Below are 27,906 nucleotides of genomic sequence, written 5' to 3' on the forward strand. Positions count from 1 at the left end.
AATATTGCTCTGAAATTACAACAGTAATAAAGATACTAAAGGTGTTTCTGCAGAAAGCAACCTGAGGGTTACTATGAATGTACATTTTCCTCTTCAGATGCCACACAAATGTGAAATGATATTATGAACAGCCCAGAGATTGTACAGATGTAGAGACGAGTGTCTTGTAAGTCAAAGAGCTTTTGTGACCAATTCAGATTACAAAATAAAGATACAAATAATATATTATTTTGTAATATATCAGTTTGGTGATTTGAGGGTTGTTTTCGTGATGTAGGTCACTCAAAAATAATAGCAAAAATCAGTCATCTAGTAGGTTGAAGAAGCTCCCAAAAAAAAAATCATTGTCATTGTCTCAAGCTTTGCCATTCAGCAAGTTCTGCCCATGTTTCCTATTGTGAATAAACATCTTAAGTTTGTTATAGAGGCTGTACTTGTGGGCTTTGTTTAGTTCACAAAGCTTTGTTAGATTACTATCTGTTGTCAAAAATGTGTCCTGTGTCATTAATGTGAGTAGCTATGGCAGATTTACATAAATCATGTACATAAATTCATATGTATTCCTTAAATTTAGTTCAGAAGCTTTGGCTGATCTGACCCACATATTGCACTGGGTATACATTGCATTTTATCTTGTAGACACCTGAGGCAACATTAAATACAACAGTGACGTATTTACCAACTCAGGTGTCTACAAGACACTGTCCAATAAATGTCCAGTACAATATGTGGGTCAGACCAGACGAAGCTTCCAAACTAGATTTGGGGAACACACAAATTGAACCTTTATGAAGAACTTCAAGTTTTTCTGCAACTGAAAACATGGGCAGGATATACTCAATGACAAAGCTGAGACAGTGGCTATGAACTGTTCCCAAACCCTCTCGAGCCTACTGGACAATACACAATAACATTTAGTTCCATCTATTATTGAGTAACCTAAATCATGAAACCAACTTGTGAATCAAAAAATTAAGCAGCTTCATTATTGTTTAACATGTTGTAATTCCAATAGTAATTACATTTTATTTGTAATAAAATAAAATCAAAGCAGAGAACTGGCTACTCCCAGCAAACAAAAAATGTATACATTTTATTTGTAATAAAATCAAAGCAGAGAACTGGCTACTCCCAGCAAACAAAAAATGTATGAAATCCACTGATCCACCTGAAGAAAAGGGCATAAGCCCTTTACATGTGCTGTGGGAGAAAATAAAATTGACTGGTACACATAATGGTTTTATCCCTTATTTCATAAACAGTTGCAGTTTACAGGCCACAATCTAACATGTATGACACAAGGTTGTATTATATTGGCCTTAGAAATAATTTTTTGGTTTTGTAAGAAAATGTTTTGTAGAATGTTGTTACAAAACTTATCATCCATTCTCATATGTCATCAATAAATCACAAGAATACATTTTTGTGTGTGTGCGCGCGCATTAATTGTTTGTGCAATCTGAAAAGCTGTAATGATTTGCATGTTTCTGTATAAAATCTCTCTTCTTGCTGCAATATCTTTGCAATGTTTGTCAGCAGGTTTCCACCTGTATAGTACCATTTCTACTTAACAAGTAAATTTGTTTCAAAATAGCTTAGCAGTAATGAAAACTGAACAGTTTCATGTCATTGGTATCGTCTAAAATTTCTAGTATTCAGTTTCAGAAAATTAACTTGTTCATTAAAATAAATGTATCAGATTAAACCACATAAGAATGTCCCCAAACTGATTTCAGAAAAGACATTTTAGAAATAACTGTAATATTTCCAAATCTTTCGAAAGTCTAAAGTCCTTGTAACATTATGTACATTCTTCAAAACCTTCACATGTCAATTCTTTTTCTCATGTGCTATTTGTGACAATATGACACTGCAAATCATGTGTGACATTAATCATTTAAGCTTGTGGCTTAAAATTAGCACATCCCTGCAAAAAACAATAAGTTGCTTGAGATGAAGTGGATAAATCTGATTACTCAGTACATCAGTAATCTTCAACTTAACAGTGATATAAGAAAAAGTCACCACTCATATGGAAGGAAGTAATTTGCAGTGACATTGACGACAGTCATCAGAGACAGTCAGTGTACATCAAAACAGGAAGAATTTTTAGAACTGGCTTTGACATCAGCCAATAAGGGAAGAGGTAAAGTAAAGATGACCTCTTTCAGAAAAGTGTAACATTCTCCATATCAGTCACAATGTATGAGTCTGTGATGTTTTTATGTATGGGTGCTGGCTTTTGAAGAAAAGAGTAATGAGAGGCAGAAAAACTGCAGATTGCCAGGTAAGATATGTGCACAGCAATTGGGACGGTAAAATGATTTTTGGCAGACCATGCTTGTTAAGTGCAATCTTTCATGTAGGGAATGAATATTGAAGTGAAAAATGATGTAAGTAAGTTTATTATCTGCAGGGTACACGAAGGTACAAGAGTGCAACTTCAAAATACTGTATTCAGACCTACTCTTTCTGTGTTATTGGGTAAAAACTTAGCTGAGGAAAATCTTTTCACACATGCTGTATCAAGCAATAGAATTACTTAAAATGAAAGAAGTATAAGATCATGTCAATTATCAGTCAGAAAAAATGACTATAGCACAACCTAAAATAGTTTGACACTTCCAAAGTGTCCTAACTGTACAGTACCATAAGGATTTTTGTGTCTGAATGTCTCATTTACTACCAGCTATTGTGTACTGCAGGTTTCATTGATGAGCACAAGAGCAAAAAAGAAGAAAAGAAAGGCAGTAACCTTAATATCTCCTTTCATTGCAGACCTATTCATTAGTGCAAACTTCCACAGTAGACTACTTACTGGGCACAGGACTCTTAAAGAAAAAAGAAAAAATAAGAGGGCATGCTGAAAAATAATGCTTCCAGAATTTTCATTCTGTTCTCAATGTTGGTTGAGGTATTGAATGTCATTGGTAGACTTTCCTGATGCAAATTGCAACCCGCTGCCACTAGACGGCTCTGCATTGTACTGTGTAATGTGGCACTACTTAACATACCTATGTCAGTTCATGAGAAAGAGCGTGCTGTAATAGTTTCTAACTGCAGAAAACGTGCCTCCAGTTGAAATCCATAGAAGAGTGAGCTCTGTGACTAGTGATGATTGTATTGACATCAGTAATATGTGATGTTGGATTGTTCTTGCTCATAATGAAGGAAATGGTGGTGCTAACCTCAACGTGTGTGATGCTTATGGCAACCCTAAATCGGGTTGATGAACTCATCAGGGAAAATCATTGGATAACACACACAGCTTTCACAAGGGTGTTTACAGTCCATCATTGCAGTACAGAAAACTGTGCGTGGTGGGTGGCTCGAATGCTCACTCCTGATATGAAACAGAGGAGACTGGACATTGGTCAGCAATTTCTGTTGCATTTTGAGCAAAAAGGTGATGGAGTCTGTAACAACATTGTGACAGATGTTGAAGGCTGGTTTCACCCATTTTGACCCTGAAAACAAAGAGCATCAGTTGGGTTCTGTCACAGAGGATCACAGTTGCCAAGAAAGTTAAAGACTGTGCCATCAGCAGGCAAAGTCATGCTCAGTGTTCTGGGAAGTTCAAGGTGTGATGCATTTGGAATTCATGCTTAAAGGCACCACCATAAACTCTGCTAGGTACCGAGAGACCCCCAGAAAACTGAAAGCACAACTTAGAAGAGTTTGTCGACACTTGGTGCACCCCTCTCCTTCAGTGTGACAGTGCCAGACCACAAGAGTGCTGTGATATCTACAACAATCAGATGCTTTGGTTACACTGTCATTGATCATCCTCCATACAGTCCTCAATTGACCCCATCCTGTTTCTTCATCTGTTTCCAAAACTTACAGAGCACTTTCGAGGACTTAACTTTGTTAGTGATGAAGTAGTGCAAGCAGAGATGATGATGTGGTTCTGTCAACAGTCAGACATTCTGCAGTGATGGTACCAACAAATTGGTGTCAAATTGGAATAAATGTGTGCATCACCAGGATTACAATTTTGAGAATTACATATGCGTGCAAAAAGCTGAGATTTTAGTTCCAGTTCTTTTGCAGAAAACAAGTGGCCCTCCCCTGAAGTTTTACCAGAAAAATGTGGTTAACTCCACAGTTATAACAGTCAGTTCTCAAAAGCAGCAAAACTGTTATTGCTGTGCAAAACTCCTGATCACTTTAAAATATGCACTACAGGTTCTTGTTGTGAAACAGAGAAGAAATAAATGGTCTATTTTTGGCATAAGATGTTACCCCAGAAAGAAAAATCCATTTTTCAGCAAAGCTGCCTCTGATATGACTCATCCTTACAGATTAAAACTGTGCATAGACTGAGAATGAGGCTCAAGTTTGCCCCTGATGAACAAACACAAAACTAATCTATTACCTTTCTCCTGCTTCTCCTTAGTGAACTGAAGCCATCCTCTGCCCCACTTGTCATTGATGAAAACACACACACACACACACACACACACACACACACACACACACACACACACTCTCCTGATATGAAACAGAAGAGACTGGACACATCACTTGCCACATAAACCCCTTGCTAATATACCTGTGCCATAATAGATACTGTGTATATTCATTAAACTATTATTTTTACCTGAACTTGTTCCAGGAAAAAATGGCTTCAAACGACTGGAAGCCCAAGTTCCAAAATTGAAAAAGCAGAATTCAGAAATGAAGCTCCAATTCGTCAATACTCATTTGCTTCTTTCACAGTCAAGCACTGACACTTGTTTTATGAACTGCTTACTAAAAAGTGATATAACATTGCTATTTTCCGTAAGTTAAATAACAATAAGCTACATACTTACAAATATTGATTTTTTTGTCTTAAATAACAGAGGTCATATTTTATGATTTAAAGTAAGGCAGTTGTTATAGTGAAATATGGAATGTATAGCGTGCATGTGCATGTGAAAGCATGAGTTCATAACAGTGGCAAATGTGTTCTTGTAACCTGGCCAAATTGAAGTGTGTGTGCCTGGCAAAGAGGATCTCTCTTTGTTATATTAGATGTGGAGGAAAAGAGAATTTAGCTATTTCTGTATTTCAGGGCTAATGAAGACTGGAATAGTAGATACAATATTTAACTGTCTGCATTATCGTCCCCTGCTTGTAATGGATACAAAATAAGAGTAAAGATGACCAATTACTTCAAAATATTCCACTACCCTACTGGGCATTTACTTTGCTTGGCTTTGCTATACATTACTCAACAACGCTTGTAGAGTTACATATGTAGCATTAAAAATTATACCTAATTTCTTATTTAAAGCAAAGTGAAAAAAAAATCTAGTCAAATCTCAATTGCCCTCAATCCTTAAGCTATTCCTCACACTGCTTGTGTTCCCCTGCTCCCACCCCAAACTATGCCATGCAACCGTGTCACTTCTCCCATCTGCTGCCATGCAGGAATCTGCTGCCCCTCCAATGTCCATCTCCTCTATTCCAGTGTCACATGCTGTGTCTTGATTCCTTTGCATATCATCAAACTCCTGTCAAAACCCACTCCCCATTACTGTTCTTCCACCTCACCCTCAACCTCATCCCTGACTAATCCCTTCCCACCACTAAAGCAGAGGAAAGCTCCACATTCCGGCCATGATTAGCCATGTCATTCTCTGGTAATGGTATCATTGGAAGCACTGTGGAGGGGTGTGGTGTCAGCACACTGCTGTCCCAGTTGTTTTCAGCTTTCTTGACCTTGGAGCCCCTACTTCTCACCCAAGTTGCTTCTCAGTTGACGTCACGAGGCTGAGTGCATGCTGTTCCAGCCCTCCCACCAAGGAAAAATCCCTGGCAGTACCGAGAATCGAAGCCAGGTCCTCCGCATAGCAGCCAGGCTCACTGAGGTGAACCTTGCACCACTACCTGTCAGTTTAATCTTCCTTTCCATCATGGCTCTCTTCTGCCATCAATACAGCCATCACCAGTGCAGATATTCTAATTTTCACTCTCTCCATAGCCTACAGCTCTCTTGCTATTTAGTGTATGTACTGTATCCCAATAAACTGCCTCCTCCATGTCTGCCTACTTTGTTGTGACTCCCTGTTTCTCCCTTCTCTGATGTGGGGCTGCTCAATGCCGTAAGTTCTTCAGTATCTTAAACTCAAGGCAGGGTTCAGCAACCACTGTTAGGTGTTGTAATGAAGATTGTCTGGGAGAGGAACCCTCAAATACCATAAAACATCTAGACTGAAATTCTGCACTACGGTACCAAAAACAGTTTATTATTATTATTGAGAGGGACTTTTTTTTACTAAGTTTCATCTCTCTATATTAAAAAATGATTAGAAGGAAACGAAATCTATGAAAAAAAGTATACATATGGCTTCCTTATTACCAAGATGGCTACTTCACAACAAGCAACCAAACTTCTTACAGTATCAAATAGTCGCAGTGCCTGTCCTATTATTTGTGAATTGCACATCACCCTCAACTTTTATAAGGATGTTGTGAGGTCCTATGATATTGTCAACGTTGACATGCAAGGAACATCAGGAGAAAGAATTAAAAAAAATTATGAAGAGTATTAATGGCATGTATAGGATAGGTAAAATACGATTGGACCAGAGAACATTTACAATCAGACTAACACAGGATTGATCAGCCCCTCCTCTTGCTTCCAGTTTTTCCCATTTTTTAGTGAGTTTATGGACATTTAACTTGCACCATCCTGTGAGCTTATATACGTGTTGATAGAAAATTGGTTTGTTTGCATGTTGTAGACAAAACATACCTAGTTTCTAGGGCACCCAAAGAAAAGGTGATTTGCATGTTTCTCTTCTCCACAAGAACAGAAAGGTGTGTCTACAATTTACTGCGTGTGAAGATGTGTATGGCTGTTAGGTGTGGTGCCTAAGCACCGAATTTGTATGGGATGGCCACCGTTGACATCAGTCCATCACTGTGGTCAATTTATGAGGTGCATTAAAGTTATAACTACTCAGATGTTCGTTCTTTCTTTTTTATTCAGAGCTGGAAATGGATTGAAAAACATGGTTTGTTTTAAAGTACATGTGCACTTGTGAATGTGTGTGAGGTAGTAGCACTTACAGCACACAGATCTCAAGTGGCAGCAATGAAAGTGAAGACAGTTTTGGTACTTAAAATGGCGTGTTTTCATTACAAGGACCATGTGCAATCATTCATTTCTTGCACTTGCATGGTGTGATACCAACTGAAGTTAAATGCAAGTTCAGTGAGACATGTATTTATGTATCATGAATGTATCTAATGTACATTCATAAGTGCTACATTTCCACAGAAGGCAGAATGTCATATGAAAACAAAGACAAATCTCAGCCATGTACCAGTTGATCTGACGACATGATGGAGCAAGTGGAGAAAGTTGCTTTGGAGGTTCACGGAATGAGTGTGGCAGACATCACCTCCACAGTTGGCATTTCCAAGGAATTTGTGCGCACAATACTACATGAAGACTTGCAAATACAAAAAGTGTCCTCAAGGTGGGTGTCACGAATGCTGACAGTTGTCCACAAAGCTGTTACATGGTATGTTGCCGTGCCATCTTGACATCTGATATGAGTTGTAAGCAGACTGTCCTTGCTGATGGAAGCTTGAAGATAGCTGTTTACAAAGTCAGTAGGTAATTGGAAAGCTCGGATGATCGTAACTTTACAAACAATTTCTGAGGGAGCAAGGTGGTGCATGAATAACAAAGTCTTTATTACATTGAAAGGAAATATCTGCGATCAGGTATGCAGAGACGTTGACAGTAAACATAGCCATGGCAGCAGAAGGCATGGCCGGTGAGAAGAAAGGTACGACTGACTGATTCGTCATGTGCAATATTTTCACTGCTAGGAACACCATCACTAACGCTACTGTGGCCCTTTGACAGGTAGTGAGGGAGTGCGAGTTGGGAGTGCCAACTGAATACTTGCCAGGAATTAAGTTACCCGTCATAGCTACACTTAGGATGAGCTCCGAGTCATCATCATCATCATCTGAGGTGTGGCTGGCAAGAAACCACACTGGTGGAACTTGTTGTAGGGAGACTGGGTGGTTTGCTATGAAGCATGAGTGTCATTGTATTTTCTGAGGGACTGACAACCTGATAGGGCCCCAAATATGACAGAGTTAGGACTGAATGAACAGCATCATCTTGTAACATAATAGTCACAGCTTGCAATGCCTTTCTGGAGAAAAACTTGGAGAATGTATGTGCTTGGGTTCATGGTATGTGTATGCGCGTGATATGAGAGTGAACTTGCTCAACTAGAGGACAGTACCTTGTTGCCACTAGTATTAGAGCTCCCAACAAATTCAGCAGGTAGTACGAGGGGCTCGACGTAATGGATTTCTGCCAGCAAGGAATTCAAATCATCTTGATAGGCTGTGTGTATGCCCAGTAGAACCTGTGGAAGTGCATCAGACAGAGAGTCTTAAGTGACACATTAAAGCTACTTTCAGCACTTGTTGCCAGCATTCGAACAATAAGTTACTTTGTGGGTGATAAGCTATAATAAGAAATTGCTTGGCACCACATAGAATGCACAAGCAGTCAAAGAGCAAAGATTGGAACTGGCAGCCCTGATCCATGGTGATGGATGAAGGGGAGGGGGCGGGGTGAAGAAGAAAGAAGGTCCGATGAAGTGGGAGAGGTACAAGTGGTCATGGTGTATTTGTTAATGTATCACAAAGGACTGGCTGCACGACACCAGGGGAAGAGCAAGTTGGGATGTGCAGGGAGGTGGAGAGAGGCTTGTAATAGCATGAAGGCACGACATATAATCTGCTACAGTGTTATCCGTGCCTTTGATAAAATAGGTATCTGTCGTATATTAGCTGATGAAGTCCACATGCCGAAAACGGGAGATCACTGGTGGGATTACACAGCGTGTCAATGAGGTGATGGTGGTCCACGTAAATAGTGACGTTGTGCGCCTATATATTCTCTCAAAAATAGCTTTTGGCTTCATAGGGAGCAAGAAGTTCCCTTCAAAGGCAGACCACTTATGCTGAGAAGACAATTTTTTGGAAAAGAAGTGCAGTGACTGAGAGGTCTTGCCTATATGTTGTTGCAACACTAGTATTAGAGTCCTCCAGAAATCCAGCAGGTAGTGGGGGGGCTCGATGTAAAGGACTTCTGCCAGTGAGGCGATATTGCTAGCATCAGTAGTGATTAAAATTGGGGCATCGGTGTTGGGCTGAGCTAGTGTGACTGCATCAGCTAGAGCCGTTTTCAGATCATTAAAGGCTTGAGTCATGTCTTGGGAAAACGTGACTTTGCTATCACCTGTAGTATGCTTGTCTCGTGAGGTGTCACTTAGGGGCACTTGGAGAGACAGCCTGAGGAATGTGGCATCAGAAAAAATTGATTGTGCTCGAGAAATGCTGAGGGCATGGCTGGTGTTATGCTCGTAGTGTGAGCGATGCATTTAGATATGGGACATAAACCTTTACAGTTTACAGTGCGGTCTGTGAAAGTAACTCCATTCAGACGCAACTGTGATTTGTCATTTATCTCTACGCCATTATCAGAGAGTTCGTGGAGTACTTGAGAAAGGTGCTGCTCGTGTTCTTCAGCAGACACAGAAAAAAAAAAAAATGTCATAAATATAAGCGTAACAAAATGAAAACTGGAGAAATAGTGTCCACAAAACGTTGCCACATCTGAGCTGTATTTTTGAGTCCATAAGGCATAAAGTAGTATTCGAACAAGCCAAAGGGAGTTATAATGGCAATTTTAGGACGTAATCTTTGTACATTGGAATTTGGGGATATGTCTTATGACAGTCAGTGATACTGAAATGCTGAGCATGTAATAGCAATGCAAAATCTTGAATGTGGGGGATGGGGTGATTGTGACCAATTGCCATCGGAAGAACATACATTTCCTGTGCTTACCAGTTCCTGAATGCACTAATTAGCAAGGTGAAGTTTTGTAGCCGACAGGTGGCATGCTTTCTCTTGGACAGGAGGTCCTTTGGTGGTATGTAGCCTATGAGAAGTATTGTTTGTAATAACCTTAATGAATGCCATTAACACATTTGAAGTCACATGAGCAGTAGGCACACGTCGCATGCAGTACTGTCAAATAGAGGACTGATCTGAAGTGCGGGCTGTCAAGGCTGCCTCTGCTGAGTGTGTGTCATGGGCGTGGTTGGCGTAATCTGCAGGTGCGGAGGCTGGATTGGCTGCCATGTGGTATGGTGACTTGGTGAGGAGGGCGTAGTCCGCATTTGTGGTGGGTGCGATGATGCAGGCTTGTAAAAATTTAGTAGGAGCGCTATAGGTAGCTGCATAGCTCCCTGGCTCGACTTTTGTGAAGGGGGCATCGTCTGCCTGGATGGCAGACTTGTTGAAGCTCTCTGTTGTAGAGGCAGAAATTTGCTTGCTGTTTGAGCAAGATGCCTGTTTGAAGTGAACCTTCTCGGCGACAGCCATGACTGCAGTTGCAGGATTTGGCTGCACAACAGGCAGTACTAATGGGTTTTCCTGATGAGAGTGCAGCAATGTTTGTCCATGCACATACCAGATGTACTAGTGTGTTGTTGAGTGCCTGCAGTGATGCATTTGCCACGTGTAGAGCTCTGATATCGTGGTGCTGGTTGGGGAGTTTGCACAATGAATTTACCAAGTCAGAAGTGAGACATGAGAGTTCAGCTAACTGTAGCAGTCGTCACTCTTGAATTTGTAGATACTCTGGCAGAGGAGCCCTCAGTGCTTTGGTTGGAGGAATGCTGTGACAGTGTGGCCATTGAAAGGTCTGGAGAGAGTCCGTAGTGTTGTAGAAAGTCTACGTCTGCACAGGTTCGGTAGATGTCAGCCACATTAAATGTCCAATCAAAACAAAATGGTTAAGATGAATGAAGCCATGGACCATGACTTGACAAGTTGTTAGCCACTCACAGAGTCAGGGCAGAAGGTGTCGGTGGTGTAGCAGACAATGCTGGGAATATAACACTAGTATCTGCACGAGTGTTCACGAGGAAGAGCGTGTCATTGTTGAGGTCATGAACATACAATCTGCCTTGCGGTAGTTGTATATTATGTGATGGCTGGTGTTGATGTAGGTGCCCTGTTGGCTGCCTGCAAGTTGTTGCATGTAATTCATCCTGTGGTACAAGTTTGGGTCTGGCGAACAAGGCGGGCAGCACTTCTAAGTCTCATCCCCACGGTTGATCAGCGACACCTGTCGTCGTGATGGTGGACCTTGTTGGAGACCGAGCAAGCAGGAGTGGTGGGACTAGCATACTCGTTACTTCTGCCACCAGGTAGCACCTCAACCAGCGCTGTCTACTGGCACGCACAAAACTGTGTTCTGGTGTTCTCAAGATCGCCAACTGTCGGCGGTGCTGATGAACTCGGCACAGAGGTGAGCTGATCATGTCTTCTGATTTTGTAGGCGTCATCTGCCAGCAGTAAACATCTTTCTAGTGGGTTGGTAGCATGTAATAAGAGTTGTAGTCGGAGGGCTTAACAGTATTTTAACTATTCAGAACAAACACTGCATTTCATCTGATAGGAATGAAGTTTCTATTAATGCTCTAATCTTTTGTCAAAGTCGAGAAGGTGTGAGCTCACTGAGCAATACTTCATGGACTAAGTGATGAACTGCCTCTTGGGGGGCACTTCGACAATTGTTCAAGAATTGTGGATTTTTTATTTTTGTAGTTGTCCCTCGTCAGTGCTGCGTGGCTGAGATCGGACATCAAATCTGTATGCTTGTATAGAGTTGTAAGTGCTGCGAAGAACCACACTTCGTCAGATAGGATGCCTTGGATGTTCAAAATGCTGTCCACTAAAGAAAACCATGTCTTCTGACTGTCCTTATAAGAGGTACGTGTATATAAACCAGCATAGCAGGTGCTGTAACAGACACGACCAGCGTGACAAAAAAGGGCGTGGCCATTGAAAATCAGACTGCACAACTTAGTACACTATGTGCATTGTTTACAGGTTCAGGTGCACTAAAAATGCTTGATGTAGGAGCACTGGACAAGGTGGAAATGGTGAAAGTCAAATTGTTCATCGGTGTTCGTGCACTGCTTCTGTTGCACTGGGCTTAACACTTGTGGGTTGTTGTTGAATCGGATGAGGTTATGTGTACATGTCAGCAATTAGGTGTCTGGTGGAAAGCCGGTGGCCTGGGTTGTAAGTTAGGCTCAGCAAGCTTGACAAACTGGTCACGCAACATTACAGGTTCTTCACGCACTGAAAAGCCACTCGAAGGAGCGATATAATATGTTAAATGTCCATGGGACATAGAAACTAATCCAGCAAAGTTCATTGTCTGCACTGTTTTTTGAGCGAGCTGTACCGGCAACAGTTCAGTTTTCAAATTTCACACGATTCAAAGCACCATGGTGGCAGATCAGAGCAGGAGAAATGAGCACAGGTGATGTGATGGATGAAGTCAGTTGTTGTGTTGTAGCAGTCGTTATTTTTGGTCACGTTGTCCTGTGTTATTTCATACGAGTAAATTGCCCGAATCATGGAAGTTCATGGGGGTCACCAGTGTGGGTGCAGGTGCTTTTCATAGTGAAATAACATCACAGACACCATTTTAAATGAATAATGCTTTATTACGAGTTACATATTTACACAAGTGATCGCACAGTTCAACAGTAAACAAGAGATTGTTCGGCTCCACTGTACGAGCCAAAGATATTATAGTAGATACTTCACATTACTTCATCATTGATTGATCAGTCTTTGCATCTTTGTCTATAGTGTTTGCTTCTTAGATAATTACATTTCTTTGTTCTGTGTACACGTTGCTGAAGTGACTTCATAAAGCATCCAATTCGCTTATTGCTCGCTCAACATAGAACAAACTCTCCATCAGTAGTGAAAGCTTTGTCTGTCGTAACCCAGGATTTTAATTTTGGTGCAACAGGATGCATCAGGAACACAACATTTATGGTCACGTAATAAGTAGCATTTGGTAAATTTTTCTTGGTGCACACACTCCGTAGTTCTGACTTTGTAGAAGTCACTAATAGTCAAAAATCTTTGGGCCACAAGTCTTTTATTTGGTCTGCTACCAATATTGATAGCACAAAAAGGTCTTTACAACAAACAATCTCTACTACATTGCTACACACAATATTGTTATTGCATCTCCTTTGCTTTTGGGAACTGAAATTCTGTATCTTATAAAATTTAGCATGTCCTTCATAATCTAATCCCAGTGCAGTTAACGACATTTTATTGTACTAGAACATGAATTTTTACAGACAATTTACTTCCTGTCTCAGCTTTTATGTATGCAACTTTCTTTGCACACTTTTGTAAGGAAAAAGTGTAAAAAACAGTACTAAGTAATTATATATAGTATCAAGTTAAAGCATGTAAAATGCATAATTATAGCGAAATACATAAAAACGTGTAGCGATAAAAAATAAATAAACAAATACCGCATTAAGGGAGCAATATTTTATAATTCTCTGCCAAACAACCTGAAACAGCTTTCTGGCAGAATTTTTAAAAATGAGTTAAAAAAATGGCTTATATTGAAGTGCCCATACAGTATGGTGCTGACATGATTTGACCTCAGGAATGCTATGTTAAATATACTTAAATGATCTTTTTCTTAATAACATGTAATCTATTTATATTGTGTATCAATAATCTAAATCTAATTATTGTAACATTGCCCATGCATGTTAAATACATGTTTCGAGCTGTAAGATAAATAAATAAAAAACATAATTTGTGAAGATTTACCCTTTTCATGTGAGGAGGAACAAAGGAAAAGGATATGTAATTGCATAAAAATCTGGGCCCTACTGATCATTTAAACAGTGTGCCAAATGTATACTAATATTTTTTTTGTTTCCCAGCTGTACAACTACACGTTAGGGACACTTAACTTGTCCTTAAAGATGATGCAATGAGCCAGCTTCTCTATTTTGGATGTTTTTTACCTTTTTAAGATCCTTTTGTGCACTTCCCTTTTATAGAAGTTTTATTATTTTATATACTTTACTGTTCTTTTTCACCAGTTTCCTTATTATAAACATACATTAACTCAGATTTGTGCCGATGATTGCACTGTCTGGCACTGTTCAGACAAAACCACCACTGTCTTGTGCCTGCATGTAGTCAGTCAGTCAGTCGTCCAAGACATGTTGTGCACATACCATTCAATCATTTCTTCACACATCTTTCTATTTCTCATTGAAGGTCACCATCCATTTTGTGCAGCTTGAACTAGTGGACGAATGTGTTTGTATTTGGAAATATCATAATTTATAATCATGACTCAGATTCTTAAGTTCAGTGAATTCCATAAGGTATATAATTAATTTATGTTTGAGTTCCATCTTTTGCTCAACCTTTGCGGTCTTGCATGTTATTGATTCAGCTACTATCCTTCTGTTCAAGCAACTGGAACCCGGTATCTTTCTTCTGCAGAGTTTTGTTAGATATCTGCATTTTTAATTTCTCAGGTGTTATCCACCCCTTCTCAAGTCTTAAGTTCTCAAGTCGTAAAGTACCACACTCTTTTCCTTGTAACCTGCCTGAACTGAGTGTTAAGTCTCCCTTGCTCTCTTATTTATTGCCGGACTTTAAAGTATAAAATTTATATAGTACAGATTTTTATCTTCACATTAATTGCCTAAATTCTTGTTAGTGATTGTGTGGTAAAGGAAACTATATTTTCTTTGTTGACAGAAGAAATTCGTCATCTTGTTGTAGTGACACATTTTCGTCCAAAGTTTGAGCATTGTTGCAGTTGCTCCAAAAATCATAATTTCATACCTCTTTTTTTTATCTGTTAGTGAATGCAGTTTGACACAGTGTAAGAACTTTCCTTTTTGGCGCTGTAAATAGCTCTCTCCTTTTGCAGTTATAAATGTGGGAGATAACGAATCATTGAGAAATATTCAGTTGTATTTAAGTTGTCTGTGTGTTAGTTGATATTGTGTTGGCCAAGAATTTGAGTTTTTGCTGTAATTGCTACAATCTGTCTTTCAGAACTGTAAAAACTCTTTTGGACTGTCATATAGTTACTGAAATGCAAAAGAATCTAAACTAAAATCTGTAACAACTTGCAGTTTTTAAGTTGTCATCAGTTGTCACATCAACTTCTGTACCATAAACTACTTATCCTATAGGATGTCATTATTACTTTTAGATAATTTAATAGGCTCAGATTATTTGGGGTATCTGTGACATTTCTGTTGTGGTCTAAATTCTTGTTTCCTACTAATGAGTATACAGGATGGTCATGAAATAGGCTCTGCTATTGATTGCCAATGTATTTAGAACAAAATGAAATGAAGCCACCATTTTACAATGATAACAGTAGTGTAATGTTTTCTAAAGTGTTGAGCGGTTCTCAGTACAAACTGGTGAGTACCTCAATAACTCTAGTTAAATGTCAGCAATGTTTCCTGTGTATCCAGAAACTCTTATCTGATTTCTGCCATGTTGCTGCAAGGTGGTACAATGGTATCGTCCTGTATTAAACCTTATCTGTCCTTTCGTAAATTTAAGATGGATAAGGGAGAAAGGAAACAGAAGGGAAGGAACAAACTGTATCAGCTGCATTGGGACTTTATGCGGAATCAGTGGTGACGAGTGAAAATGTGTGCTGGACCAGGAGACGAACCTGGAATCTGCTGTTTTACTAGGCTGCAGCTCGTGGTCTAGTGGTTAGTGTTGGTGCCTCTGGATCACAGGGTCCTGGGTTCGATTCCCAACTGGGTCATGGTTTTTTCTGGCTTGGGACTGGGTGTTTGTATTGTCCTGATCATTTCCTCATTCTGGGAAATGGTGAGTCTGTACAGTGAAAAGATTGGGAATTTGTACTGGCACTGATAGCCAAGCTGTTGATCACCCCACAAACTGATATTGTCATCATCATCATCATGTTTACTAGGCAGTTGCTTACACTGTACCTGGAGACTGTGTTTATTGCAAATGTGTAGACACTCTCGGCACACCCCCTGCCTAACTCACATTCACACCTAGCACCACCTATCTGCGGTCTTTGTCCATGTCCTCTACGCTTGCTAATTTTTGATTCACTGAAGGTTGAACGTAAATGTGCATCTGCACTGAGGGTTGTGGATTCATTGCCCATTGATGTGAATCAGTTATATGAATGCGTGGTGTCCTTTCCTTTCAGTTATCTCCCATCCATGTTTGATTTATATGATATGTATCACAGCCTCAGATTTTGCGTGGTGTTTGTTCTTTTTGACATGTTGGAAAGAATAGACACCACACATTCATATAAGCTTACCTGTTCTGACTTATCAGCCTACATCTAATTGTCTTATTGTTGACAGGACTTTCAAACAAAAAAAGTTGTATGTTAAGTGTCCCCTTCCCCTTTTGTGAATGCTGCTTGCTTTTCAGGATTTTGTGTGTTCCACTGTAGTTTTCTATTCTCGACTCCTCCTTTGTGTAGTACTGTGCTCCAAATTGTATTTTATAAGCTTGTGTGAGGAAGAATAATATCTCAGGTTTAAATAAAAGGACACTGCTGTCATCTCTCCAATTTATATATTCACACAGTATAGTTTTAAATTTAGTGTGTAGTGGAGAGTACTTACTTTCTATACTTGGAAATTTTCTCTTGCGTGAGTACTAACCGTATAAAGTTCTTTTGTACGTGAAAATATCTCATGAGTATAAAACAGTTGTCATAATTATTCAAACCTTGCTATACTAAGTGCAAATCTTTCAAGTATTTGGGAAATGTTTTAAGTTCATTCTTAACTAACCAAGGTATATTTGAGAGATTTTTAGGCCTCGTAAATTTTTCACTAGTCATTTATTGTCAATACGCTTCATTGCTGACAAAATTGTTCTTTCTTTTTTTTTTGATTTTTCAGGAAGAAGTGGCTACAGGAAACAGGCAGTCCTATGGCCAAGGTAGAAAAAGTAGAATTCAAAAATGAAGTCAAAATTACTTCATGTTCAAATAATGATTTCAAACTGAAGAATTAAATTTATGTATTATTTATTTGTGAATATTACACTTGTTTCTAAACTATTTATCTATTTATTTATTTATTTATTTATTTGTTTATTTATCTATTTATCTTTCATACCAAAGAATTTGTTGCTGCTTTTATTTTGTAACAAAAATTTTAAATAATCACAGATAACTTAATTTTTTGAGGTATATAATACCACTGTTTTCAGAGGTCTAAACATTGTTGATTTGATATTTTGATGGATACAGGCAGTTGACTTGTGATGATTTGCAGACATTGCATTTTAACAAAACACACTGCAAGTATAACAAGTGATGTATTTTAACAACAGAAATTTCCTGCCTAGCTGTGTAAATGGTGCTCCTGGATTGTTCTCATTCATATTATTAATTCTGAGTATCTAGAATTTTTGTATGTCACTGACCAACAACAAATATGGTTTGCAAAATAAAAAAAATTGTAAAACATCTTACTGTAACCATGTTTTTTTCCCTTCATCCCCTCATTTATTACTCACTATGATTTTCAGTTAGACATTAGAAAAAACCATGTTAATTTCTTGTAGCTATGTTAATCAGTCACTGGCAGAATTTAATTTTGTCTGCTTCCTTTTTTACTGTTGTGTGAGTAAGTTGCTTGGAGAACAATGAAAGGACAAAGTAGACAGAGTATTGCTGGGTTTTACATATGAAAATAGTTATTTCTCACGTAATGTGTTGTACCCTATCATCTGTTTCATTATCAGATTGCATGCTATAAACTGTTACATTTAATTAAGTAGAAGTACAAATGATATTTTCATGAAGTCGTAATCTGAAGGAATTAAGTTGGGGAAAAAAGTTTCGGTTTACTTGTCACATCAGATCTGTGTAAAATCTTGAGCTCATGGTGAAATCCTCCAATCTTCTTTGTCAGCAACAAATGACTGACATGGCTAATGTTGTTGTGACTGTTAATAGCAATTAGACAGCTTGTGATTGGTTAGTGTATGTCATGCTGCAAGAAACTGTGTCCCTGTCTGCACATGCAGTGCCAGAACACTCATAAAAAAATAAATAATTCAGTGCATTTCTCTCTGTCTTCTCAGTGTTGAGGAATTGCTTCCACAGAATACTAAGATTATAACTGCAGTCATGGTTGAAGCTGTCAGAAGTTCCAATTTCTACTGCTTCTTTAATCACTGAATCTCAGTACATATAAGTGTGGAACAAGATTTTAGTTTCATCAAACATTATTCTGTGTCTATTTGAGAGAATACTTCAGTCAGTGGCTGCTTAAATCTATGTTTCTATCCCTTCACAATCAAGGTTATAACCGAATGAAAAAAAGGTAAGTTGAAGAAAAAGCAAAGTGAAAACCGTGGCAATCAATGGTTAGCAGGACTTAATTATCACAAGCTGTCTCATAAAACCAAAATTAAGACAGAATAGACACTGAGACGCTATTGTTCTGTGATGTATCTTAAAGATTACAGCATTGTCTGTTCTCCGCAAGTTGCTACTGTGAGGTCAAGTGATTTTAGTTAATCAGCAGACCGGAACAGCAAGGAAAATGGGAGGGGGGGGGGGGAGGAGAGTTGCCAACATTCAGAATTTCTCATATTGTTATTTTAGAAAATAAATTAAATTTTCTTCACTCTCTTGAGACTACAGCCCTCTGTACAAGGCACAGGATTAAGTGATTAAGTGTACAATTTTCTAGAGCACGTTTAGAAGATGTATGTGAAATGTGAGGTGACCATTCCATGTGCAGAGGTTTAGAATGATTTGCGTGTTCAGTGGTCAGCTTACACGCCACATATACAGTATGGGTCAAGTTTTAGATCAGTGTAACAACTATGGATTTGTGGTTAAAACGGGGATTTCACTTTGAATGTTCAATCATTTCCCTGTTCTGATAGTAAAACATGTATAAATGTGTAAAGACTGTTGCGTATTTGAATGATTGTTCTCATAGAGGGATACTGATGAGTATCCACAATAATATTGAGCCTTTGCCTACGATGGTGCCATTCGAAAGGGCCTCATTCCTTCAGCTGTTTGCGTGGCAAACAGTTCACATTAGTTTACAGTTCACTGTGTGCACTACTAGTGGTTTGTATATGATCAGGCTGGAACCTGATTACCTCCTAATGGGACAAAAGCAGGGGATTGGAACTGAAAAATGTGGGGTAATTGTAGCTCTGCATCAGGAAGTCTAGTCTCTTAAGACATTAGCAACAAAAGGAAGTGTAGCCCAATCTACACTGGTGTATACATCACAGGGTTCAAGCAAACTGATGCAAATGTGTTTTGCAATCTGTAAGACCTCCCCAAGTAATGTCACACAAGGAATATCAGTTCGTGTATGTACAGACCACATGACAGAGGACTGGTACTGCACCTGAAATTCACAAGGGAGTAAACAGTATGTCAGCAACTCCAATCTCTGTCTCAACAGTGCAACAACGTTTAACTGGGTGCTTAGCAGCCAAAGAGCCTTTATCATGCAAACAAAATAATGTGAGAAGATGCAGTGGGCACAGAAATGTAAAAACTGGAACATGCAGCAATGATCCAAGGTACTACTCATAGACAAATCTAAGTTTGAAGTGTCTGAAAACCATCATTGAATGTATGTTCATTGACTTCGTGGAGAGTGTATGAAGAGTCAGAATGTCAGTGGTGAAGCATGGTGGAGGTTCAGTCATGGTATGGGGATGTTTCGCAAGCGATAAAGTCAGTGGTCTATTGAGAATTAATGAAACATTAAAAAAGAAAGGATATCACAGAATACTGATTGACAATGCAGTTCCATCTGGCAAAAGACTTGTTGATCATGGGTTTGCTCTGCAGCAGGACAATGATCCCAAATATTCTTCTAAATTGTGCATAGGATATGTCAGCAGGACAGAGAAATGTGGGGAACTGAAGAATATGATTTGGCTAAGACAGTCCCTTGCCTTAAATCCATTGCACTGTTATGGGATGAACTCGACAAGGTGGTCAGAAAACTGAGGCCATCGAATGTTGAAGATCTGTGGAATAATTAATGGACATGTTGGACTGCAGTGTCTGCAAAACCACTACAGAAACTCGTCTCCAGAATCCAAGGGTTTGTGCAGTTGTTCTGAAGGCAAAAGGTGGGTTCTTTGAAGAGACTAAAATCTAAACCATATTGTATTGTACCTAATGGTAGAGAGGGATAATATTTATTTTGTTGGTCTGTTTAGTTTATACTTTGAAGTAAAGTATATGGTTTTTATCAGGGATGATCGAAAACTTTTGGCCGGTATTGTACATTTAAAATGTCTGCTAGACCTTTGGTCATGACATTCCTTTGTTGTATAGTGTAGCTATAAAGCTAATACATGGGTGGTTTGATAAATCTAGTAAAAAAGCATGAAAAATCTGTTTCATAAACAACTCACCTTAATTCTGTCTCCTTTGAACGATATACACTTGAATCCCAGGGATCCTCCAGCTTTTGCATTGCATCTGAAAAATAGGTTTGTCCAATTTCTTTCCAGAAATCCACAGTTTCAAGTTATGAAAGAGGAATAAATAACTTGGGACTAAGTCTGGTGAATAGCAATCCAATTCAAAGCCAAATTCATGCAATTTCGCCATTGTTATCACTGGTGTGGGATGGTGCACCATCCTGGTGAAAGAGTAATTTTTTTTTGTCAACCTTAGTATCTGTTCAGCCAATGAATGTTTCAAATGGTTCAACAATGAAGCATACTAGGGTCCTGTTACAGTTCTGCCGTTTTCAAGTAATCTATGAAGATTATTCCATGGGAATCCTATTAAAAAACAGAGGCCATCATTGTACCATCTGACAATATATTTGCCTTTTTCACTGCACTTTCACCAGTCTTTGTCAACTGTTTTGACTGTTGAGTTGTGATGTATCCAGGTTTCATCGACAGTCATAAATCAGTGCAAAATGTTTTGCAGATTGCAATTAAACATCATCAGACATTGTGTTGAATTGTTGTGCTGGATGAGTATTTTGTTGAAATTGTGAGCAATTGTGCCACCCACCTCGCACGCAGATTCTTCACAGCCAATTCTCCATGCAGGATAGTTTTCACTCGCTCAGTTGAGATGCCTATAGTGTCTGCAGTCTCACTAATTTTTATTTGGAGGTCTTGCATTACCATATCACGGTTTTTGTCAGTGGTTTCCTTTTTGGTGACCTCAATTGGACGACTCAAGTGTGCTTTGTCTTCGGTGTGTGTCCAACCGCATTTAAATTCATTAATACAAAAAGTAAATGGTCTTCAGTTATATTGCACAGTGCATGTGAACTTCATCAGAGTTCTGTTTTGATTTATGTGACAGTCCAACCTTTCAAATGAAAACATTTAATAGCAACATGAAACTAGATTGTCTAAATTTTCAATCACAGTTGACGCACTGACCAATTCAAATGGCTGTCAACAATGAACTTTACACTGTACATTGTTGAAATTCTTTATACAGTAAAAACCCCTCAAAAGAGAATCGCATGGGATTAAAATAATCTTTTGAATTGGACTAGTTTCTGGATTACACAAAACTCACTATGCTACATAAAATTTGTCAGCTATCATGAACAAAAGTACAAATTTGCAATGAATGTATTTATGTAGCTTCATTACCACACAGTAATGTTCATTTACTGTACGTTGTATAACAGAGCACCAGACTATTACATTAATGATAAATAATATGGCATTTCTATATTTTTACTCTAAATTCATTTATAGTTCTATGTACACACATCTTATTCCCATATTTAATTTGCTTTACATTTAACTTTTTTTGCTACATAGCAAAGAGGAAAACCTGTTTCAAGTTCCTATTCGGAATTGTTGTTAGTTTAGTTTTTTGCTCTGTACAATAGTTTCAATAGCTTGCGAGAATTTGTGCATGCTGCAAACTGCATAACATTGTTTAGGTATGCTATAGCTTCCTCGGGCTTATTAGTTTTCCTATGGACATCATTTTGCTCCTTCTTCTTTTTCTTCTTCATTTCTTCCTGATCATCTTCTGTGTTGTGGATTTCTATTAAATCTGTTGCTGAAGTAAAACTGGAATGAGTTGTCAGAAAGTTGTCATTTCGAATGTAGTCATCTTCACTACCTGAAATGTTTCACATTTTAAATAATTCAGCAATTGCTGCTGCATTTCCTTGAGGCTCAATGTCCACAGAAGTGTCTTGTTCTTCACCCGCAAACCCCCCTTACTTGTAGCACTTGGTAAGCCGGCCGCGGTGGTCTAGCGGTTCTGGCACTGCAGTCCGGAGCCGCGGGACTGCTACGGTCGCAGGTTCGAATCCTGCCTCGGGCATGGGTGTGTGTGATGTCCTTAGGTTAGTTAGGTTTAAGTAGTTCTAAGTTCTAGGGGACTTATGACCTAAGATGTTGAGTCCCATAGTGCTCAGAGTCATTTGTAGCACTTGGTAACAGTTTCCGTATTTTTACCCCCCCCCCCCCTATTGCCAAGCCAATCTAATTTATCACATCCAGGATAGAAACTGTCCTTTTAAGAGCAAATGCACTTTCGACTTAAACACTAAGAATAAGAGAATGCATCAATAACCACCTATAATGAAATCAAATGGCTAAATAACACCTTGGCCCATTGCTTATGTGAGGCTGGTTGAACCTGGCCAGTTTTAAGTTTGTTAACTTGACTTTCGGGTGGTGGGATGCATTACCTAGAAAAAGGACTTGGCGATTTACTGTTTTCATTTTGGCAGTGGTATAGCCGAGCCCATTCTTCCGTAAGACACTCACCGTCCACGTCTTTTTATTGTTTCGCCATGTTACTGGAAGCTTAGTTGCGTGTATGTTTTTGAAAGAATGCTGTTTTGCCACCTTTCCAATCATCAGTGGCGTCTACATTTCACATAACATGTTTCCACATAGCGTTACCGTGAGTCTTTCCTTGGAAATTTTTCCGCAGGAGTGTTTTTCACCTCGAATTGCTAGAGATTTTGAAGGTAGTGCGCGATAAGAGTCCAGATTCATCGGCATTGAACGCGCCTTACGGGCCATAATTCACAAATACGTTGTACAGTATTGTCTTCCATTCTGTTGCTACACTTCCTTAGCTTCCCCACATACTTCACTCCACACGATGTGCGTAGTTCAACACGGGTCCTGACAGAGGTAAGTTTTTTTTTTCCCACGCATTTGCGAACCATTCCTAAAGTATCTCGTTGATTTCTTCGTTTCCCATCTTCTTCGCTTTTCTTTTCGTTTGCTCGTTCCCTTTCATCCATTCATCCTGTATCTTATCCTTGTTTCTTAAAGTACCAAATTTATGTTACCGCATTTGAAACGTAGCCTTATTTCGTGTACAGAGAGAATTGTTTCTTTCTCACTCACCTCGATTACCTTAATCTTTTCGTTAATTTTTAGCGACTTATACTTTTTGTTCGCCGTAATGTTATCACTTAAGGTGCTTCCAGTCAACTGTAACTGGCGCCAAATAATACAAGTAGTGCATTTCTTCGGAATGCTTGACTTCGCTGAGTAAGACCATTCATTGTTTAACGGAACACTATTTCAGCAGCGTGTTCGTAGGTGCGCAGCAGTGTTCCAGTGTGCGCCCGGGCGCATCAGTAATAATGGAAAACGAGTTGCCTACAGACAGAGCCGTCATGAACGAACCGTTACCTTTGATGTACCGACACTGTACGTAACTACGTTGTTGCACAAGGCGGCGCGGTTTGATGTCCACACCCGCAGCGTCGCGTTGCGCCGAACCTCTTTTTCTTGAAACTTCCTGGCAGATTAAAACTGTGTGCCTGACCGAGACTCGAACTCGGGACCTCTGCCTTTCGCGGGCAAGTGCTCTACCATTGAGCTACCCAAGCACGATTCACGCCCCGTCCTCACAGCTGGCAGAAGTAAAGCTGTGAGGACGGGGCGTGAGACGTGTTTGGGTAGCTCACTTGGTAGAGCACTTGCCCGCGGAAGGCAGAGGTCCCGTGTAGTCTCGGTCCGGCACACAATTTAATCTACCAGGAAGTTTCATATCAGCGCACACTCCGCTGCAGAGTGAAAATCTCATTCTCTTTTTCTTGGTTTTGCGCCACTTAACAGCATTGTCGGGGCTGTACAGTCTTTGTGTTGAAAGTAGCGTCCTATTATAGTCGTGAATTATTTATGTACACTATAAACACAGTAGTACTGTATAAGCTGTTCTGCGTGATACAATTTGTTTATTAAAATTTGCGTTCCGTGTCCACGTTAAGCACGTTCCGGAAATTGGAAATTTGTGGTAAGGTCTTATGGGACCAAACTGCTGAGGTCATCGGTCCCTAAGCTTACACACTACTTAAACTAACGTACGCTAAGGACGACACAGACACCCATGCCTTAGGCACGTTCCGGTTTATACAAAGAAAGTAGCAAATAAAAGTGTATTGAAAGTGTCGAGACCCGTATACTTGTACTGTTTTGGCAGATTTCCGAATTATACACGATCTGCTTTGATCAAGTTTTGCTGTGCGATCCTACAAATAATCAAGCTTACCAATCGTGATGGCACCACAGATCTTCCATTCTTTCATGGAAATTTACCAGACTTAGCAAATCACCCTCGTATATTTTCAGAGTGGAGTAGGGTGACAGTAACACGCAGTGCTTCTGATATATAATAGTTACAAATTATTCCTTCAGTTAAAACACCCAGGCTGTGAGGCTGTGGTTGAAGCATTAAACTATTCACTGACATTTCATTCTCATCTGCAGAGAGAAACGCAACTGACAGTGGATATGTGAAGACATCTCGCAGAGATGGGGACAAAATGGCACTGAATGTGTGCTTCGATCAAGACTTTTCAGTTTGGAAGTTTTAACTGAAGTAAATGCCAGCCATGAAAGCCTATATTGTATTACAAATAATTCTTAGTGCACTAGTTGTAGACCTTTTCACTTTGAGACGTTTTTAAAGTTACTAGATAATCTTTCTTTTTGATAATTTTAACAACCAAAAAGGAACCCCTTAAATAAAAACTACAATTTGTATGAGGGTCTCCTTTAGTTTTTGCAAATCACAGCTGAATTAGATAGGGATATCAGAATGTGACATAACTATTGTTTTAACATATTTGATTATTAAAACTCAGAACTTAACGTAGAATTTGTTTACATTGAGTGTTAAAGAAACACACCGTGTAAAATTGTAAATTTCATTGGATGATATTTTTTTAAATTTTCGTAAATGCTTATCTCATCAATATATTGAATCACTTCATTCAGCTTTTGGTTCTTAATCTCTATCAGAAAATACTGTTTATAATTGATTTCCAGAATTTCGTTACTGTTCTGTAATGAATTTTGTGAAGGTTGACCAAAATCGATAGTAGTAGTAAACAAGCATCAATGCTCTGCACGTCGTGATTGATGGGGATCGGCATATGACTTAACAACGTAATTGTGCATTTTTTCTATAGCCTCGATGTCACTGGGGTGCCAAAGGTTTGTCTTTCATTAGAATGCGTACGGTATTTCGAGTTTTCCTCGCTCGCTGCGTGGCATAGTTCTGCAATACCACCTAGGATACATAGGAATAGGTTCCTGCTTGCTTTACGTTTCTTGTGTTCATTTATTTAAAGAACATAGTAATCCATTTCAGGATGGTTTTAAGACAATAACTAAGGAAGAACGTACTAATTAGTTTAATTTAACACAATTAAGCTCACTGCTAATTTGTAGAAGTTGTAGGTAATTTTTCTAAGCTGATGTGTGTTTAAATAGGTAGTAGTTTACTTAAATCACAATTAGCATTTTGACAATTATTTTATTTACAAATAACCAAGTACTTCACTGCAGCAATGTAAGAGCATAGTGATGAAAAAGGAAGACAGCTCCTTCTGAGACAGTTTTATTGAGTCTTTCATGTATAGGCATTAAGTGAAGTGTCTAGGAATATACCACAGCCTACTATGTATGAGACCACAGAGGCAAGATTAAACTAATTATAGTGCACACAAAGACATTTCTTGAGTCATTCTTCCCACACTACATACTGGAATGGAACATGAAAAAACACCAATAGGCATTACAATGGGAAGTACCCTCTGCCATGCACTTAACAGTGATAAATGTAGATTGATATGACAGTAGAAAACACTGATACTGCACAGCAGGAATATTTATAGCTAAATTGACTGTGCCTTCTTACTACTACTCATAGTAGTGAGATTTTCGTAGGTTCTGACTTGCTTTTGTGCATTTGACTGAGAGGAGGTCCTTTTGAAATCGTTTTAAATTTCTAAAACATTGGAAATAACTATCACTGCAAGGTGAAGTGCTGCTCACACTTATGACCGGTTGATCTACAATGAAAGGACAGATTGGTCAGCCACTATGGTTTAATGTTCTTTCCCATAAGGTAAAGGCACCGGTAGTTGACACTGTCAAAAGTTTTTAAAATAAGTAAATCTCTTTATTCAGAAATAGTTTTGACTGTTGTATGGTGGTGCCATCTACAGTGTAATTTGATTACTATCATATTTTTCTAGCAGCCATCTTGAAATGGGTGCTTCTGTTTGTAAGAGTGTGTTTGTGTTTCTCTGCTTTCGTTGATTTTCTTCTCGAAATCGATAAGGAGGTAAGTTTTTTGATGTGGCAAAGCAAACGTAAGATATTATTTTTTGTGTATAGTTTTTTTAGATCGTTCCAGTATTAAACAAAGTAAGCAAATTTGTGAATTTAGGTTATGGTATGGTCAGGGATCAGGTGTCAAGTACTGGTGCTAATATGTTCCTTATTTTTAGTAGCTGACACATCTGTCAACTGCTGAATCCAACAACTTTTTTAATACCGTTTTGATTCCCTGCATCCTCATAAGCTTAGCTCTGTGGAGTTTGTGTTAAATCTATCGTTGCATGTATAGATCCAGTAGTTGACACCCTATGTCAACCACTACTTCATACCATGTCAACTACTGACATTCAAGTAATGTGACATTATGTCTTATATTATTTAGGTCATTATAATGCCACCAGTAAAAGGGAAGATGCTCAGTTATCCAGAGGAACAAATGCAGCTTGCCATCGATGCAGTACTTAATGGAATGCCTGTTTCTACAGCAGCAAAAAGTTTCTTGGTTCCTCGAATTACTTTAATGTACAAAGCCAGAGGGAAGACGCCTAGAAATCGTCGCATGGGTCCTGATACAGTTCTTACCAAAGAGGAGGAGGATTTATTAGTACACTGGATTTCTACTATGGCTAAGACTGGGTTCCCCATAACAAAACTCGAACTTCAGGACAGTGTGCAACACCTGATTGAACAACTGAAACGTAAAAATCTCTTTGTTTGTGACCGCCCAGGGAAAACATGGTACAATGCTTTTCTGAAGCGCCATCCCAATATTAGGGTTAGAATGTCACGAAATCTGACATCAATCAGGGCAGGAAGGAGTAAAGCCAGAAGCTATAAGAAACTGGTTTGATGAGATAGATAAATATTTAACAGAGAACTGTTTTAGGTCATTACTTCAAAGTCCCGAAAGAGTTTTAAATTTAGATGAAAATGCTTTCTTTCTAAACCCCAAAGGACACAAAGTGTTGGCCCTGAAAGGACAAAAAAAAGTGTACTAGCAAGTGAATAGTGACGAGAAAGAATGTCTGACGGTTTTGTTGACTGGAAATGCAAACGGTGATTTAGCACCTCCATTGACAGTGTTTAAATACATTAGAATTCCACAGGAACTAGCAGAGAGTGTATCAAAACGTTGGGGAATAGGTAAATCTGAAACAGGTTGGATGACAGGTCCATTATTCTTTGAATTTATAACGATTGTTTTCCATCCTTACCTTATAGAAAAGAAAATACCACTGCTAGTCATTGTGTTTATTGATGGCCATGTGTCACATCTCACCTTACACACTAGTAAGTTTTTTAATGAGCTTGGGATAATACTCGTAGCTTTACTTCCAAATTCTAAACATCATCTTCAACCTATGGATGTTGCTGTCTTTCATTTGT

General features: G+C 38.9%; 1 protein-coding gene across 2 annotated transcripts in view; it reads left to right on the plus strand.

The window, feature by feature from the left end:
- The window catches only part of LOC126259412 (acylphosphatase-2-like), a 62,966-nt gene extending 45,567 nt beyond the window's left edge, over positions 1 to 17,399 (plus strand). Inside the window, exons 4-5 of one of the 2 annotated variants that reach the window (XM_049956190.1) lie at positions 4,619 to 4,785; positions 16,827 to 17,399. In XM_049956190.1, the coding sequence (XP_049812147.1) occupies positions 4,619 to 4,733 (115 nt within the window). In that variant the 3' untranslated portion in view covers positions 4,734 to 4,785; positions 16,827 to 17,399. The remainder of the gene's footprint in view (positions 1 to 4,618; positions 4,786 to 16,826) is intronic. The other variant, XM_049956189.1, reaches the window with a different exon arrangement.
- Positions 17,400 to 27,906: the final 10,507 nt, after the last annotated feature.

Source organism: Schistocerca nitens, chromosome 5 (assembly GCF_023898315.1).
Source record: "Schistocerca nitens isolate TAMUIC-IGC-003100 chromosome 5, iqSchNite1.1, whole genome shotgun sequence".
Classification (NCBI taxonomy): domain Eukaryota; kingdom Metazoa; phylum Arthropoda; class Insecta; order Orthoptera; family Acrididae; genus Schistocerca; species Schistocerca nitens.